Raw genomic sequence first — 15722 nt, 5'->3', positions numbered from 1 at the left:
CAACATATATAATCAGTTTCACAATAGTCATAATTCATTTAGCTTCGGCATGATTTATTTGCTTTTTTGCTCACTTATTAAGGAGCCCAGTTCTCTAGAGGTCTTTTTGTTCAATTTGCACACACACTGAATTCATATTTGTAGCAAAACAAGAAATGTGTAGATATGTGATATGCAGGAGAGGTATGAAACCCAAGAGGGCTTCTATGGAGACTTTCCTTAAAAAAAAAAAAAAATGACAAGAACTATTTCTTTCAGAGAAAAACTTACAAAAGCAGTAAGAAGTCAATAAAAAATAATAATATTGCATAATAAAGAAAAATCTCGAAGCCAACCACTTTATTCTAAAAGCCATCTGGTGTACCATCCTATAATAACACTTTGCAAAGTGTTGCTTTAATTACAGAGAAAGGTTTATTAAATAAACTAAGAGAAATATTTCAGTTCAATTGGAAAATTATGTGGTGAAGCACAACATTTTAAATGCAACCACTGTCCTGAGAACATCTTTTTATTTCCCCAAGTCTCTGGAGATTTGTAAAGACTGCTGATGGTGAGTTTCTTCCAAACATTTTCATCTATTTTTAGAGAGGGTTGTAAAATTCTGTGTAATAATACATCTATACTTGGTTTAGACAAAGAGCTGCATATTTCAAAGGGGGGGGGCATTTGTAAGAATAGAGCCCCATAATTGTCAGCTAAACCCTGGAGCTCAGCCCTCAGATAGTGGGAGCAAAGACTGCTTCCCAACAGATTCCTGGCAAACGCCTCCCTCATGGTTTGGCATTTTATGTTGTATTATTGAAACCATCTGCCCCACTGTGACCACTAATAAGTAGCTGAGGATAAAACTAAAACTATCCTCTCTTTGCAGTAGATCCATTATTTTCTCATTCCTGTAATCAAACTTGCAGAGCAACATGTGAAGGAATGACGACATGCTTTTTATTTGCCTGTCACTTGGAGCGCAAAATTAAAGAGCAGACTGAGCGGAGATGACTGATTCTCACTGATCTTTGAAGGGAGAGAAAAAAACAAGGAGTTTCGTTTTTTGAAAATCACACTGACCACACATCCTGAGAGTAAAAGTAGAATTGCTTTAGGTTCTGTTACCATAGGACCACCTACTAACAGGCTCAAATTAAACAGCGAACACACACACGTATAATTTCCCGTATGTTTCTTCACCACATTTAAATATAAACGTGACTACGCAGGGACTTTGGTATTAGTGATGTCAATGGGGTTTTTAAAAAAGGTTTTCTTCCCCCCAACTCATTTACTTCTGACCTGCAGATGTCAAAACACATACTGCATTTTCTCATGATACATGCAACCTTTTTATAATGATTGCTGATGTTGTTCTTTGCCCAGACCACAAGCTTGAAGGCTGAGCTATTTTCACACTGCAAGGTCTGGGGCATTGAACCCACATCCCTCCACTGTCCTCTCCAGGCAAACCTCAGTGTTTCCCTCAATGAAAACCCTGTTTCAGCCACGTAATGGAGACTCTTGTGTATTTTAAGCACAAATGAGAAATAAAAACAAGTAGATTAAACGTTGAAATGAGACCAGGATCAAGGTTTTAAGCTCACACAGGATTTCATCTTTTCTTAGTGAACCTGTAATTGCAGGATCAATTCATTACTCAGAGAAAATCCCACATTTCACACCAGTGTTTTAAAATAGTCATCACTCCCATATCCTATAATAGACCAGCAAACCACCAGTTTACAGAGCCAGAAAAAACACTCCAGGGGAGGTCAGGCAAGACAAATACAGATAGAAAACTGGCGTAATGACAAAATACAAGCTAGCAGCCATTCTTTGAGTTTATCTCAACCCGTCTGTTCAAGGCTCCGCTGCAATACAAGAGAAAAAAAAAACTGTGAATTCAGTCCAAATCCAAATAAACACTTCAGGGAAAACACTTACATGGGTCATCTGAGAGTTCAAATAATGTTTTCTTGAACTTTATCTCAAATCTTGGCAGTTTCTCAATCTTATTCAGCATCACAGGCAAACCCTGACCCAGATCTGTAATGATTTCCAATTTGCATAATTACGAACAAACAGCCAGATGAGATACTATGGTTCAAATCAATTTCCAATGAAGTGAATCCAGAGCAACTCATGTGATATTAAGAATAAAAATCCCAAATTTGAGTGCAAACGTGCTTGAACAGGTTCAGAGTTCAATCACACAAATTTTTATTTACGTCTTTAATGAGCTAATATGTTTACTTCGTGTCTCGGCAATCTGTGGGCGGAGTGAACAAATGCGCAACCTTTACAAATAAGGTCAAAAAACAGCTCTGAGATGAAGAATGAGTCTCTTTCAATGTGTGTCCACATCATCAGGTAAGCAGGTCAGCTCTTCTGTGCCTCAGAACAGCTTCTCAGAGCATCAGCCAGACGCTCCTGATGGGCTCATTAGAGTCCAGATTCATTGCTAATATCCTCCCTATCCTATCCAACCTGATGTACAGACAGTGGGCAATGCCAGAGAAAGACCATATATAGTGCACTACAACTAGCTATTTATTTTTCTTCATGTGTCTAAAATTATTAACCTACAAAGAATAACACATTCAATATGCTGCTGGAAAACGTACAATCATATCTACAGTATGTTCACTTTTTAAATTATGTGAGCACATAATCCACCATTTTCCCACAGCAGCCATGTGTCTGAGATATCACCCTCAAGGTGGGACGCTCAAATGTTCTTAGCATGATTCACTGCTTTGTTCTAGGTATTAAGTTGTACAGAGCATCTGATTTTTTGTTCAATATACCACTTCCTTAAAAGTGACTACAAAGACAATGGCTAGTTTTTTTAATTCATTGAAGATTTAGGAGAAACATAGCTCAACAGACTAATTCCCCCTATCAAATAATGTTCTCAGTGGTGACAAGTTCCTGGGATTGTGGCTATGCACATGTGCAGAGTACACCTTGATAGGAAGTAGGGATGCACAATATAATCGGCACGTTATCTGTATCGGCCGATATTGGCTTAAAAATGAACTATCGGACATCAGCTAACATGCCGATATCAGCCGATATAATTAACCGATAAAATAATGGGCTGCTGCACACTGTTGGGATCATGTTTTAAGTTCAATTTTAAGTTAAGCAGCAGTCTGTAAGGTACATGTAGCTGACTAATTTAGGCACATTTACTGTCAAAGAGTAAACCATTTTATTTAATTTGGGTTTAATTGCTGTACAGTTGCACTTTTCACATGTTCCATGTGAACAGAGGTTAGGTTTACTATTTACTATGTCAAATGTGAAATTGGCCAAATTTGCCCTGGTTATGGGTTTTGTTATGATTGTCTCAGCGAGAGCATCATCCAAGTTTTAAGTAGGATGTATCTTTGTGTATGAAATATTACATAACAAATGTGATAAGAGCATCACCATAGTACTGTACGCTAATTCCAATACAGAAGAGAATTGATGATCTCTGCAAAAATATCGGTATTGGTAATCGGCTAAATTAACTGTAAAATATTGGCTTATCGGATATCGGCAAAAAAACCCAATTTCTTGCATCCCTAATAGGAAGCTGATGGTAGCTAATGTGTTATCAAATATATTTTTAAATTTGAAATGTGGCCAGATGTCCCTCTGAACTTTCACTATCCATTGTCTTTGTATTTTCTTGTCAAATAGGAAGCGGTAAAATGATAAAGATATGACAGTTTCTTGCTGTTTATATGACTTACAACTTCGTACAAAACAGTAAAACCTGATGACATTTGAGCTTCCCACCTTGAGTGTGATATGGCAGGAACATGGCCACTTTAGGAATATGGTCCATTAGATTTCAGAGGCTATAACAGCCAATAATCAGAATATAAAACACCAAGTCAATCCTTCAATGCACTAAAACTGTTCCAGAAAGATTCAATTTAGCTGTTTTCAGTCTTCATACAAAGCTAAGCTAATATAAAGCTAGCTGTAGCTTCAAATTTAGTGTATTGTTAAAAAGTGATGTCAATCTTCTCAATGTCTACTAACTCGCTGCAAGAAAACATTCAAGGCCATTTTCTCATGTAAATGAGGAGACAAAGTGACTGTGGTTGGAGGTGGCGGATGAAGTGTTTCACCAGGCTGGCCAGTCACCACCACATGTCAGGAAGGATTAAGCTTGATGGAGGTCAGAGGAGCAGCAGACTCTTCTCTGAGAGGGGCATAATGTTTGACCTGCTGCTCTGCATTAGCATCTCTGTTAAAGTGGCTTTGAGAGAAAACACAGCATCATTATGTAAACCCTCGACATCTTACACAAGCTGCTGTTCGGCGCCTAAGGTTCTCGAAAGCTGCAGCTCTCTCAGATTTTTTTTCATGTAATTTCAGTTTTGTGGACATTTTTCAAACCATGAAAAATTGGGGAATACCAAATGTAACCAGTGGTAATGGTCAACAAAAGCCTTTGTGTTCTTAGTCGGGAAGTAAACATTTTTAATTATGTGTTTCATTTACAAGGGGGTATCATTTGGAGGGTCTAAGAATCCATTGTGACCACAATGCACTGGGGTTAAAGAGAAAATAATACGATTGGTTTGGCTGTGGAATTCAAAATCTGACTCCGAACAATCAACTGGGAAGAAGACAGAAACCACAATGGGATATAGTTGATGCTGGGGTCGCCTGGAAAACGAACACCCATGAATACACAAATTCACCCCGGATCAGCTTCACATCAATCCCAGCCTTTGGGGAGCCACAGGGAGGACAAAGGAAACAAAGACGCATTTCATAATGTTTCATAAAGCTGCCTCAACTACAAGGGGGATATGATCTGAATGTATCAGCGAAAGCTACTACTTTAGGCTGATATGTTTTTTATATTAAAGGTAGCTGCAGCAGAGCTGTGAAGGGTGCACAATAATCAGCTGATTAGTGAAAGCTCTTGTAATCAACAATCACATTCAAAGAAGTCACCAACCACTTTCAATCAGGACAACAGGGTGCTTACTTTCACTTTCACTTTCTTGTGATCACCATGGTTTGGCTGCTGGTTTTGCTTTACTTCCACAGCTCCTGGTTATCTCTATCCGTTATGTCCTTGCAGATTGATGTCTGTCACTGTAGCTCTTTTCTCAGCCCACATCTTATTGGCAGCCCCCTGCCTTGTACACGTATTTCAAATCTGTGAGCAGAAGGTGCTCTTCTGTGTAGCCTTCCAGGGATTTATCACACTCCTGCTACTATTGAATCTCCTGCTGGAATTCATTGGGGACGCCCCTCAATAGCCGAGCCCATTCTGGCAAATAAAACCGCTCTGTTGCGATAAATGTCCCTCTGTCCTTTGACAGAAATCTTTACAAAGTGCAGCTGAAGGAAGGAATCACACTATTGACCTTATCAAGATAAATAAAGCCTGACCTTGTGGTTATATGTCAAAATCTTATTTTTGCACACAACTGGATCCCTTTCTGTGTTGCTAAATTAGACACTTCAATACAGATAAACAACAGTAAACAGCTTTATGGATTGTATCTATTATCAATCCAAACCAATCATTATATTGGATGTTTGGCATGTCAAAAATCATTACTGCAATCCCTGTATCATTCTTACGTGATATGGCTAAAAAATCCAATCCCAGTAAGAGAAGCAAGCAGTCCACCTAAAATAACCACCGAGAAGGACATTTCAGATGTCCCTGGAGAAAAAAAAAAACTAGAAATGTGAGATTCTCACACTTTTACTATTTTTAGTCATGTTGGCAGTTGGCAGCAGTGTGTCCTCTGTTGTTACATGAGCTGTCTCCATGACATTTTTTTCAGACATTCATCCCTGAGGATTAACCCAACAGACCTTGGTGATCCTCTGGCTCCATAAATTTCCAGGCTTAGGTTTGGATTTTTAACAGAAACGTCTCAAAAACGAATAAATGGATCTACTGTTCAAATGTGGTCCCCTTATTATAAACATCCTTGGGATTCAATCAACTAGTGATCCCCTTACTCTCTCATTCTGTGCCTTTCATTAAGTAAAGACATCTATATATCCCAAAATTGAGTTTATTAGGAAATATAAAACAACTAATAACTTTGCCATCAGCTTCAGCTTTATTGGTGTTTAGCTCGGGTCAGCATGACATTCTTAATTAAGATGGTGAACAGGGTATACATTCTCTCTTAGAATACACATTTGCATTGTCATGAAAATGTTAGAATTCTTAGTTTCTTTTTTTAGCATTTAGCTAAAAAAAAATAGACACTGTCTGACAGTATCATTTCTGCTCTAATGTTTACTCACCGGGAACTCTGTGCTTGGACTTGATGTTTCCTTCACAATTCCGTTTGGCTGTGAACAACAGGCCGATCTGTTCCTCTTTAGTCAGCACATCATCTGCATAAACCTGGGGAAACAGAAAACGGCAAAACATTAGAGAGGGAAAATACCGAAGTGTTTAAGCTGCTTCAAGATACATCGGAAACTTGTTGAATAAGCAGAATCATTGAGCAGAATGACAATTTTCATCTGCAAACTGAAATCTGCTCTCATTTAAAGCTCCTGTAAGAAACTTTCAGTTTGGGTCCATTTTTGGCACCCTTTGTGGACAAAGTGGTCTTTGCTGGTTTTGTCCTGTACAAGTTTGATTAGTGTTTCATGCCAAAAAATAAAGACATTCTGCAGATGTTGAACAGTCAAATGTATCACTCATTGAGAACCCTTTCAATGGAAAGTGTGTGAAAGACTCAATCAGCAGCGTGCAGTTTATCCCTCTGTCTGAAATCTACCCCCTGCCAGTGGTTTAAAAAAATCAAATAAACAAATTGTTCTTGTTGATGGCCTTGTTTGCTTTCTTAGGTCATTAGGAGACTTCAAAATGAATTTCAATTTGTTTCATAACCAGCTAAAAAAAAAATCCACGGGAGCTTTTAATACAGATAAACAGTTCTTGGAACAGACTGAACAAAATATAACAATCATTATGGACATTTGGACATCTGAGCAGTTCTAACAGTTGTTGGTGAGACTACCATTAGCACACCAGCAACTGTTACAGGCTTATATTTTCTAGCTCTGTCTCTAGACTGTTCAGAACTGAAGTAGCTTTTCGGAGGAGAGGTCCAGTTGCCACTTCAGATCAAGCTTTGAATAATATTTCTTTGCCCATGAAAAATCACTTTCATATGACTTCTTAACAGATATGATTGAGATATTTTCTTTTTTTCTCATTTCCATTTAAATTTTTAGATGGGAAGCTGCAGATAGACAGGAAACACAGGGATACGATACATAATGAGGAAGTGGGCAAAAATAGCAAAGTTTAAGCCTCTGAACATCTGGCGTGTGACCAGTTGCCAAGCTCCCAGGCACACCTTAACCTCTACCTTTCATCACCTCAAGATTTGCTCTGTTTGTTTTGTCTTACAGGCAACACAAAGAAGTGCTCATGTTAATTAAAAGGTCCTGATTATACTTGTTCTTTAGTCCTCGTCTAATTAAAAATAGCACAGTGGCAAAGTTGGCAGTGAGTCATTTTTTTGATTTCATAAAGCTGCTGCAAACTCTCCCTAGAACAGATCTACAAGTGTCCTCTGGGAATAGAAGAGATGGTTCTGAAAGCCTGCAAAGATGATACAGATGAACAATGTTGGACCTACTGTTGACCCCGGTTCACTCAAAGATTAAAACCCACGCATGCCTGTTTCTTAAATGAGTAAAACATTTTCCAACTATATGCAAACCAAAACTAAAAATCACTTCATCTCCTGACCATTTCCTCTGCAAAGCTGCTTCACCACTGACCATTGCTTTGCTTTCTGCATCCCTGCTCATAGTGCTGTGAACAGCGACTTCTAAATCCCCTTTTCTTCACTGAACCAATCCCTTAAATTTTGCACCACAGTCCTTTTTTTAAGATGGAATAAGAGCGAAAGAAACAGGGTGGTCTTGGATGGAAGACAGCATGCTCTTTATCTTGAAGGTCATGCTTTGACCACAACAGTGTTCACGAGCACAGCAGTGCACCATGCTTATTTCGATCTTATCCCTGTCACGAAGCAAAACAGGTTCTACAAGACCGTATTTTTCCCCTGACCTGACAGTATCAGTTTCCCATGCTGTCAATGGAGTCAGCTTTAGGTGCTGTGGTTATATCCACCAAGTGAGAATGGCAGAGTTACATCGCACACAAGAACAACATTTTCTATCCAATATTTTCTGACAGCTTTTTTTTCTCAGCTTTAACGTTGTGTTGAGAGTAGGCGTGGGATCTCAGGTGTGGTTTTCCAGTAGAGGAAACATTTTCAATCCTAATGAGTTGCATTGACTAACTCATTGTTTGCTGGTGGATCTCATTAGGCAATGACAAAAGTGAAAGTAGTCAAAATAACCTCTGTTATTTCTAGCTGAATGTGACATTCAAGTGAAAATGAAATTGGAGCCGAGTGCCATAATTAAAGCATAATATATCAGTGCACAAATCAACAGGACTTTCTCCTTTATCATGTATTGATTTTTCTTGGTGCGTTTGAGTCATACTGCAATGCAATATGTCTGCACAATGAAACACAAACCAGTATGTATGCCATAGAGTGTGCCTGAAGGTCCTGCTAAAAAATCTGTCATGTTTTTTTTTCTGTTTTCCTTCAGCGATGCAGAGAAAACGGTACAAATGAAAAACAGACGTTTGCACAGTGTGCCACAGTTGTGCGCGTTCGTTTCAAACAGCAATGACACGTGGATGCAAAGAAATTTAATACTGCTCAAATAAAGCGTTGGCAGGTTTATTTGAGGGGAAATTTGTTCACCGAGAGGCAGCTTGGTCACAACGTTAAAAAAAAAGAGAAGAAATGGAAACGGGCTGAGAGTTAACAGGTTAATTGCACATGCCTTAACAATTAGTTACACTTCTAAAACGTATTACCTCAATTTTCAGGGCAAATTACTTTTTAAAATGTAATACATAAAAAGATTGGAAATCAAGATTCATCCTTAGACTTTGCTCTAGTTTATAAAATCAAAAGCAGAAAAGGAGAGAAGATAAAATAATCCTTTAAATGTTCCACAGCTGGGAAATCTGCAGCGCTACAGAAGAGTTAGCTCAAGAGTAGAAAAGGGTTATAATAATAAATATTATTAAGTTAACAAACTTCAAAACTAAAATGACTTTAGAAGAATACTCTGCAATGTTATGATTATTATGATCTGCCCTGGTTATAATTACAGTTTAAAGTCACATTGTGCTTACTAGAGATAAAATGAGCTTCAGAGGGACGTTAACCAGGGATTAAAAGATTCTCTTTAACTTCAGAGATGTTTTTGTTTGGCCTTCTAACAAGCTAAATTAAATAAATTCTACAGCAGAGTTATTACTTTAGACATCATCTGGATGATTTTTTGCTTTTGAATAACAAGTCCAATTTACAAGGGTAAAAAGAGTCATTTATTGATATTCTTAGAGTTCTCTGTCACAGTTATAGTCCCGCAGTGAATGCTAGTGTTAAAGCATAAGCATGAATAAATATTAAAAGCAAGTGTAAACACTGTGAAGCAGAAATGTCCCTGATGGGGTGAAAGTATAAAATATATAGCATGCATAGTCATCATTTTAATATTGCAGCTAGTCTAAGTGTAAGTACTTTGAAATATTTCATTTATGGTTAGGGAGTTTAAGCTCTAAAAATGCCTGTTTAAAAATGACGTGACTATATATATATATATATATATATATATGTAAATGCTTAAATAAGGAGGACAGCTGTCCAACCAATGTACAGGCATGAAGTTTGTCTGTCTGGTTCCTCTTTTTTTTAACTGTCAAATAACTTAAATAAGCTTTTGGCACGTTTACATTGTCCGTGATGCAAGTGCACAGTTTCGTACGTTTAAATTTAAACTGCAAATACTGAGCTGTCGTGTCGTTACTGCACGAAACCATAATACCTCAATCCATCAATATTTTCTCTAGTTTGAGCTCTGAAATAAGGATGTCTCGTCTGAGGCTGAATGAGGTTACAGAATGAAGACATTTATGGCTTTGCACAGCAAACAACCACAGATGGAACAACATTGGACCGCAGGCGAACAAGGATAGATACTACCTGTTTGCTCTACCAGCTATGCCAAATTAGAATATTCCACTGAACGCTCCTGAGGCATGGACGCTATTTTCATCTGAATGACGGGCTGGTGCTACTTCAGGTGAAGCTCAAACTGGTAGGAGACCAGAAACAAAGTTGGGATGGAAACTGCTCAGGACTATTACGATCGTCCCTGGTTAGTACAGTAGTCCTCTGTTATTTCATAGTTTGAATGGAACTATCAAGCTCTTATTGTATCTGTATTCGAAATTATATGTTGCCTTATATTTTGCAAAAAAGCTAAGTTTTATTCAGGAAAACAATTCGATGTTAGCCAGTTTTCTGAGCTTTAAACACAGGCTTCAAATCAGTTAAAGTTAACTTTTCCCTTCTTTTCATTTTTACAAACTTTGTAGGTCAAGCGAGCATACAAAGAACGAACATCTTAACCTTTGCAGCTTGGTTTGAGTTCCCTTCAAACATTGAACTAAATCGGAGAACCATGTTTTGGGGAAATGACTCCGCTATGTGCAGACTCCCTGCTCGCAGAGACGCAGCAGAGTATCATTCGCCATTTAAAGAAGAGAATCCTGGGTAATAAGTTTGCCCCCTGATTATTTCTGAAAACTATTCCCCCTCCGCTGGCCGGGCTCCAAACCTCCAAAGTAAACACGACTCTCACAGGGTGAAACATGGACATTCTTATTTACTGCATTTCATTCAAAACACAGTAATCTTTTTGTTAAATGCTTTCGAGTGTGTGCCAAAATGAAAATTAGAAAAATACACAGTGTATAAATATGTGTGTTTTCATCACTGGTGCCTAGAATACAAACTCCACTTGAATAAACCACAAGTTTGTATTTGTCTCTTGCAAACTGTGGCTGGATGGATTTAACTGAAGTTCTCTGCAAGGATATAAGACCAATATTGAGAGAACTGTATATAGGAGTTAGCCCAATGCAACTAAATACTGACACTATATAGTATGAGAGGAAACAAACATTTCCAGGTCAGTCTTTCTTTACTTGGTCAATGAATAATTTTAGTCCCTCAATCCCCAGTTAGAGTTTTTTCTAAAAGTTGAGCTTGTTTGGTGCCAAGAGTAAATATTCAATGCTCATTTGTTTTGCCAAAGGAAATATATAAGGTTTGAAAATGTTGACAGACGCTGTGCATACATTAAGTGGAGACACTGGGTTTCTGGTACATTACCAACTATCTTGATTGTGGACTGCCATGCACTCTCTCTCTCTTTTTTTTGCTCTTATAGAAAGTTGTGGTTAACCAAAGTAATTTCCTGAAATACCCTACAGAGAAAAAGAGAGTCAAATGCTGGAGCTTGTGAGGTAGACTTTCATTAGAAAGCACAAAACACCCAAAAACAGGAGAACCCAAAAAGTTTAGATGAAAATGCAATTTAGAGTAATATAAAACGATAATCTCTTCAAACCACTTTAACAAGCTCATGGCAGCTGTATACACTATACTACATTTATAAATCTCTGTTTCAACAACATTTGACTTCTGAATTTCCATATAAGGCTGCTAAAAGGAACCCTTTGTACAGTATAGCTATTATAGTGTTGTATAAAATGACTGGTAATTAAGTTTAATTCATGTATGACAGGAAGGAATTAAACTTGATCATAATTGTTATTCATTCCTGTGTCAAAAAATGTCAGGCAGCACAGTTCATGCAACAAAGAGAAAGATATTAACTGAGTCGTCAGAGGGCGAATAATGTCTAAACATACTTCTGTGTATAAATGTGTTTGTACTTATTATTTTCTTGTGAAACAGACACCCTATGTTGTGTCATTGTTCCTTTTTGTTTCCTTTGAGTTCTGTCTTATAACAAAAAAATAAGAAGGTGGATCACTAAAGATTACAAATAACAAATACGACCTGTATGTTTTTGAATTCATGTGATTACAAATACAAAAATAAAAAAAAAATTAAAAAATTCCATCAGAGCCTGTAAATAAATACAAACAGCTATAATTGGTCACTTTAAAAACAAAAGGTTGATTTCAACCACTACACAGATTATCATTTCACATTTTAACCCTTTAGATGTCCTTAAATTTTGTTTGCAGCTTATTATAACCCCCTTTTTAAAATATGTTTAAGGATATACATGATTTATGTGGGTCACCTCTTTAGGTTGGACAATCTAGAGATCCAGATAAACCAAGGGATTCAAACCAGGAACCTTCTTGATTTGAGGCAACAGCACTAACCGCTGCACCACGTGCAGGTTTGTGTCATCCATTTTCTTCCACTTATCCAGGCCTGGGTCGAGAGGGCTCCGCTCTAAATGATTTTTCCAGTATCAATACAGTTAATTATTCTTTAAGCAAGTTGACCTATACATCCCTCGGCCCTGATTCTTTTTCAGTTCCTCCTGAGAGATGGGATATGTAATCCATAAATCCAACCCTGGGTCATAGGGATGTACATTTTATGTATTGTCTGTGATCGGTTTTTGGAAATGTTAATGTTCAATTATCGATTCATCAATAATAATAAAAAATATATATTGTTCTTATGTCAAAAACAAGGCCAAATACGTTTTTTCCCCCTACTTTACATTTTCTACAGCAACAAAATGAATATAACTGTATGTATTAAATGCGGGTACATGTTTAACACTGATTATCAACAATTAGGCTTATAAAAATATTCTCTGCAGACATAGTATTATAATGTGAAGGCTCATAATACTAACAGAAAAGTACTTCAGACTCATAGTGTCCAGTTTTCTTACTACTCGTTCTTATTGAGGAAAATTAACGTGTATTCAGTCAGCGGCAGAAAAGCCCAGACGGCTCTGATGTTGCTGGTCTGCAAACATAGCGTACTAGCAATTCCCACCAGTCTGTTGGCTTTGTATCCAAAGGTAGAGAAATGTCCTGTTTAAAGTTGTCAACCTCCGTGTTGTTGTTGGCAGAAGTCGCACATTGATCCTCTTTAAAAAGCGGAGACCTGATGCAAAGCCGCAGCCCCCAGCTGAGCGTCTCTGCTGTGCGCAACACCTTTAACAGCTGATTCACATGAAACATGCTTTAAACTTAAAACCTCCCTGATAGCTGAGCGAAATATGAGACCAGATGATGTTTGTTCCACGTGACGGAAAACTGAAAACAAAAATGTGTGTTTCAAGTAATTTCTTAGCAATCAATTAATCGATAATTGATTAATTGTATACATCCCTAATCTGTACCAAATTAAAAACCCTCCTAAGGCGCTCTGACGGACATCTTAATCAGCCTCCACTGGCTCCTTTCGGTGAGAAGGAGTGAGAAGCTTTGTAGCTTGCAGCATGTAGGACACCAATGCCGTCAGAAGTCATTGATTGTAGTCATCAGTTTGGAAGATGGGCGTACTTTCAAAAGAATCGGTGCAGTTTTCAGTCGCTGTGTACAAAGACGTGCGCAAAGCAGTGTTTATCATTCTCAAGGTTGAAGTACTATAGGTGAGCTGGTGGAAGCTTAGCCTTCAGGTTCAGCTCACAGTACTGCTGATACTGCACTGACCCCATCAGTGTATCTTGCGATCCATTTTACCATCTCTAGAGTACAAGATCGCAACATACATGACCTCTTTAACTTGAGGCAGAGACTCGCTCCTCACAGGGAGGAAGTTATCTACCACTTTCCAGCAGAGCATCAAAGCCTGGCCTTGGAAGTGCTGACCTCCATCCCAACTGCTTCACACTTGGCTGTCATGGTCAGTCAGTCTTGGCACATAAAGAGAAAATATGATGCTTCTCAGGGTTGTGCCCTTTGTTATGATCGCCCTAAAGGTCAAAAGAAAAATACTCATCAAGGTCTTACATTTTCCTCCTGGAAGAATGGCAAGGTGATAGTTTTTGATTTCTAAAATCACATCAGCCTTTTTCCACATTTCCACACAGAAAATACATCCTGATCCAATTTTTTTTTGTTTAGATATAGTAGATTGATGAAATGCATTGACAATAAGCAGGTTAAGATAAGTAAACTATCAACCTAACGAATCGATTCAATTACCATAATGCTATAGATGACTGAGTGTGACATGCACTTTCTTACATAGTAAACTTTAAACTATGTGAAGGAATATTCAGCTGAATAGGCTAAACTGTGATCATCAAAGGGAATATCTTTCAGCCACACAACTAAAAATATGAATGCAACCACAACCTGTACAGTGACCATTATTAGATCATTAAAGACCAGCAACTAACATTAATCTTTCAGGACAATCAATCACAGTCTATTTAAAGTGATGGATGGTGTGGATTGATTGGGCTGTTTGATTCAACAGAGCGGCCAGAGTGTTTAAGCCTAATAGTGGCACTAGGGGGGGAAGTTGTCGGATTGAGAGATGAGTTCATTGGGAAGCTGAAAGGCAAGCTTAATGGTTTCAGCACCAGAGGACCACTTAGAGTCCGGGACTGACTTTTCACAGTCAGAAGCTGGCTGATAGCCAGAACAACAGTTGGTATTTAGACAACCACTTCATCTTCATTTTGACGTGAACAAAGAACGCTCAAGTGCAGATTAAAACCACCGGCAGAAATTCTCACAAGTAATTCACTTGAGAAATGTCAGAGAGGGGACATCTGTCTCAATTCCAAAAACAGGTTTGAAGTTCTGGTCCATTGACTTTGCCCCGAATCAACCATGAATATTAAATCCCTAACGTGTTCCTGTGGTTTTTATAATGACACTTTTTGCTTCTTTGCATCATTTGAAATATGTTTCCTCAGGGTAGTTAGTTTAGTTAGTTACTGCTCTTAAATCTGAATTCAGTGATAACACAAGAAGCATAATTCCATCATACAGAATATGCAGTAGGACCTCATGTTGTATTTGCTCTTGAAGATACATTTGGGTAGTGCTCAAATGGCACGGCTGACTTTACAATGCCCAAAGAGGCATTGTGGTAAACATCCAAAATTACTGCGGAAATGTTCTAAACTAAGATCTTTAAAGTTTAGAATAAAGTGGACGTTCCTGTCATGAGCAAATGTGTTCGCCAACAAGTCAAGTTATGTCATGTCATGTCAAAAGTCTGTGTTGTACTACATAGTAGACACCTTATGAATTAGAAGTAGCAACAAGCTAGGAAGCTTGACTAGCTTCCATTTGATCATGAATGGATGTTTGGAAGTGACTAATTTCCAAGTCATTTAAATGAAAATTTCAATTCCAAATAACCGGCTAATCTAAAGGTAGGACAACACTCAGAAACAGTCAAATTGAACACAATTACTCAACACGGCTAAACACAGGATCACAGTGTCTGCAGTATGGCTAACAATAGCAGAGCTAGCACCACCAGCCTTTGGTCCTCCTTGCAGGTTAACGTTAACATGTGTTGTTTGGCATTGCTCTGGTCAAGTGGCTTCATACAACTCCATATCTATTTTCTGGATCAACATACCGCCAAACTATGCTGCGCTACGGCTGGGGTTCCCAAAGTGGGGGTCGGGATATCCTGGGGGGTCGCAAGAAACAAATGGGGGGTCATGAGATGTCTTCTAGAATGTTTTTTTTTTTAAGTTATCTAAAATAGTAAATTTAACCCATTATAGTAAAAATATTGAAAAAAAAAATAGAAGCTTACCTTGAAATAAAACCTTGGAAATAGAAAATGTAATGCGTTTTCTGCCAGATG

General features: G+C 38.0%; 1 protein-coding gene across 2 annotated transcripts in view; it reads right to left on the bottom strand.

Moving 5' to 3' along the window:
- The window catches only part of pth1r (parathyroid hormone 1 receptor), an 84715-nt gene that overhangs the window by 22132 nt on the left and 46861 nt on the right, over positions 1-15722 (bottom strand). For both annotated transcript variants that reach the window (XM_034703848.1, XM_034703847.1), the window contains one exon: positions 6280-6382. In XM_034703848.1, the coding sequence (XP_034559739.1) occupies positions 6280-6382 (103 nt within the window). The remainder of the gene's footprint in view (positions 1-6279; positions 6383-15722) is intronic.

The sequence above is a fragment of the Notolabrus celidotus genome, chromosome 15 (assembly GCF_009762535.1).
Source record: "Notolabrus celidotus isolate fNotCel1 chromosome 15, fNotCel1.pri, whole genome shotgun sequence".
NCBI lineage: Eukaryota > Metazoa > Chordata > Actinopteri > Labriformes > Labridae > Notolabrus > Notolabrus celidotus.
Note: the sequence above shows the minus strand (reverse complement) of the source record. Positions and strands in the feature narration are given on the sequence as shown.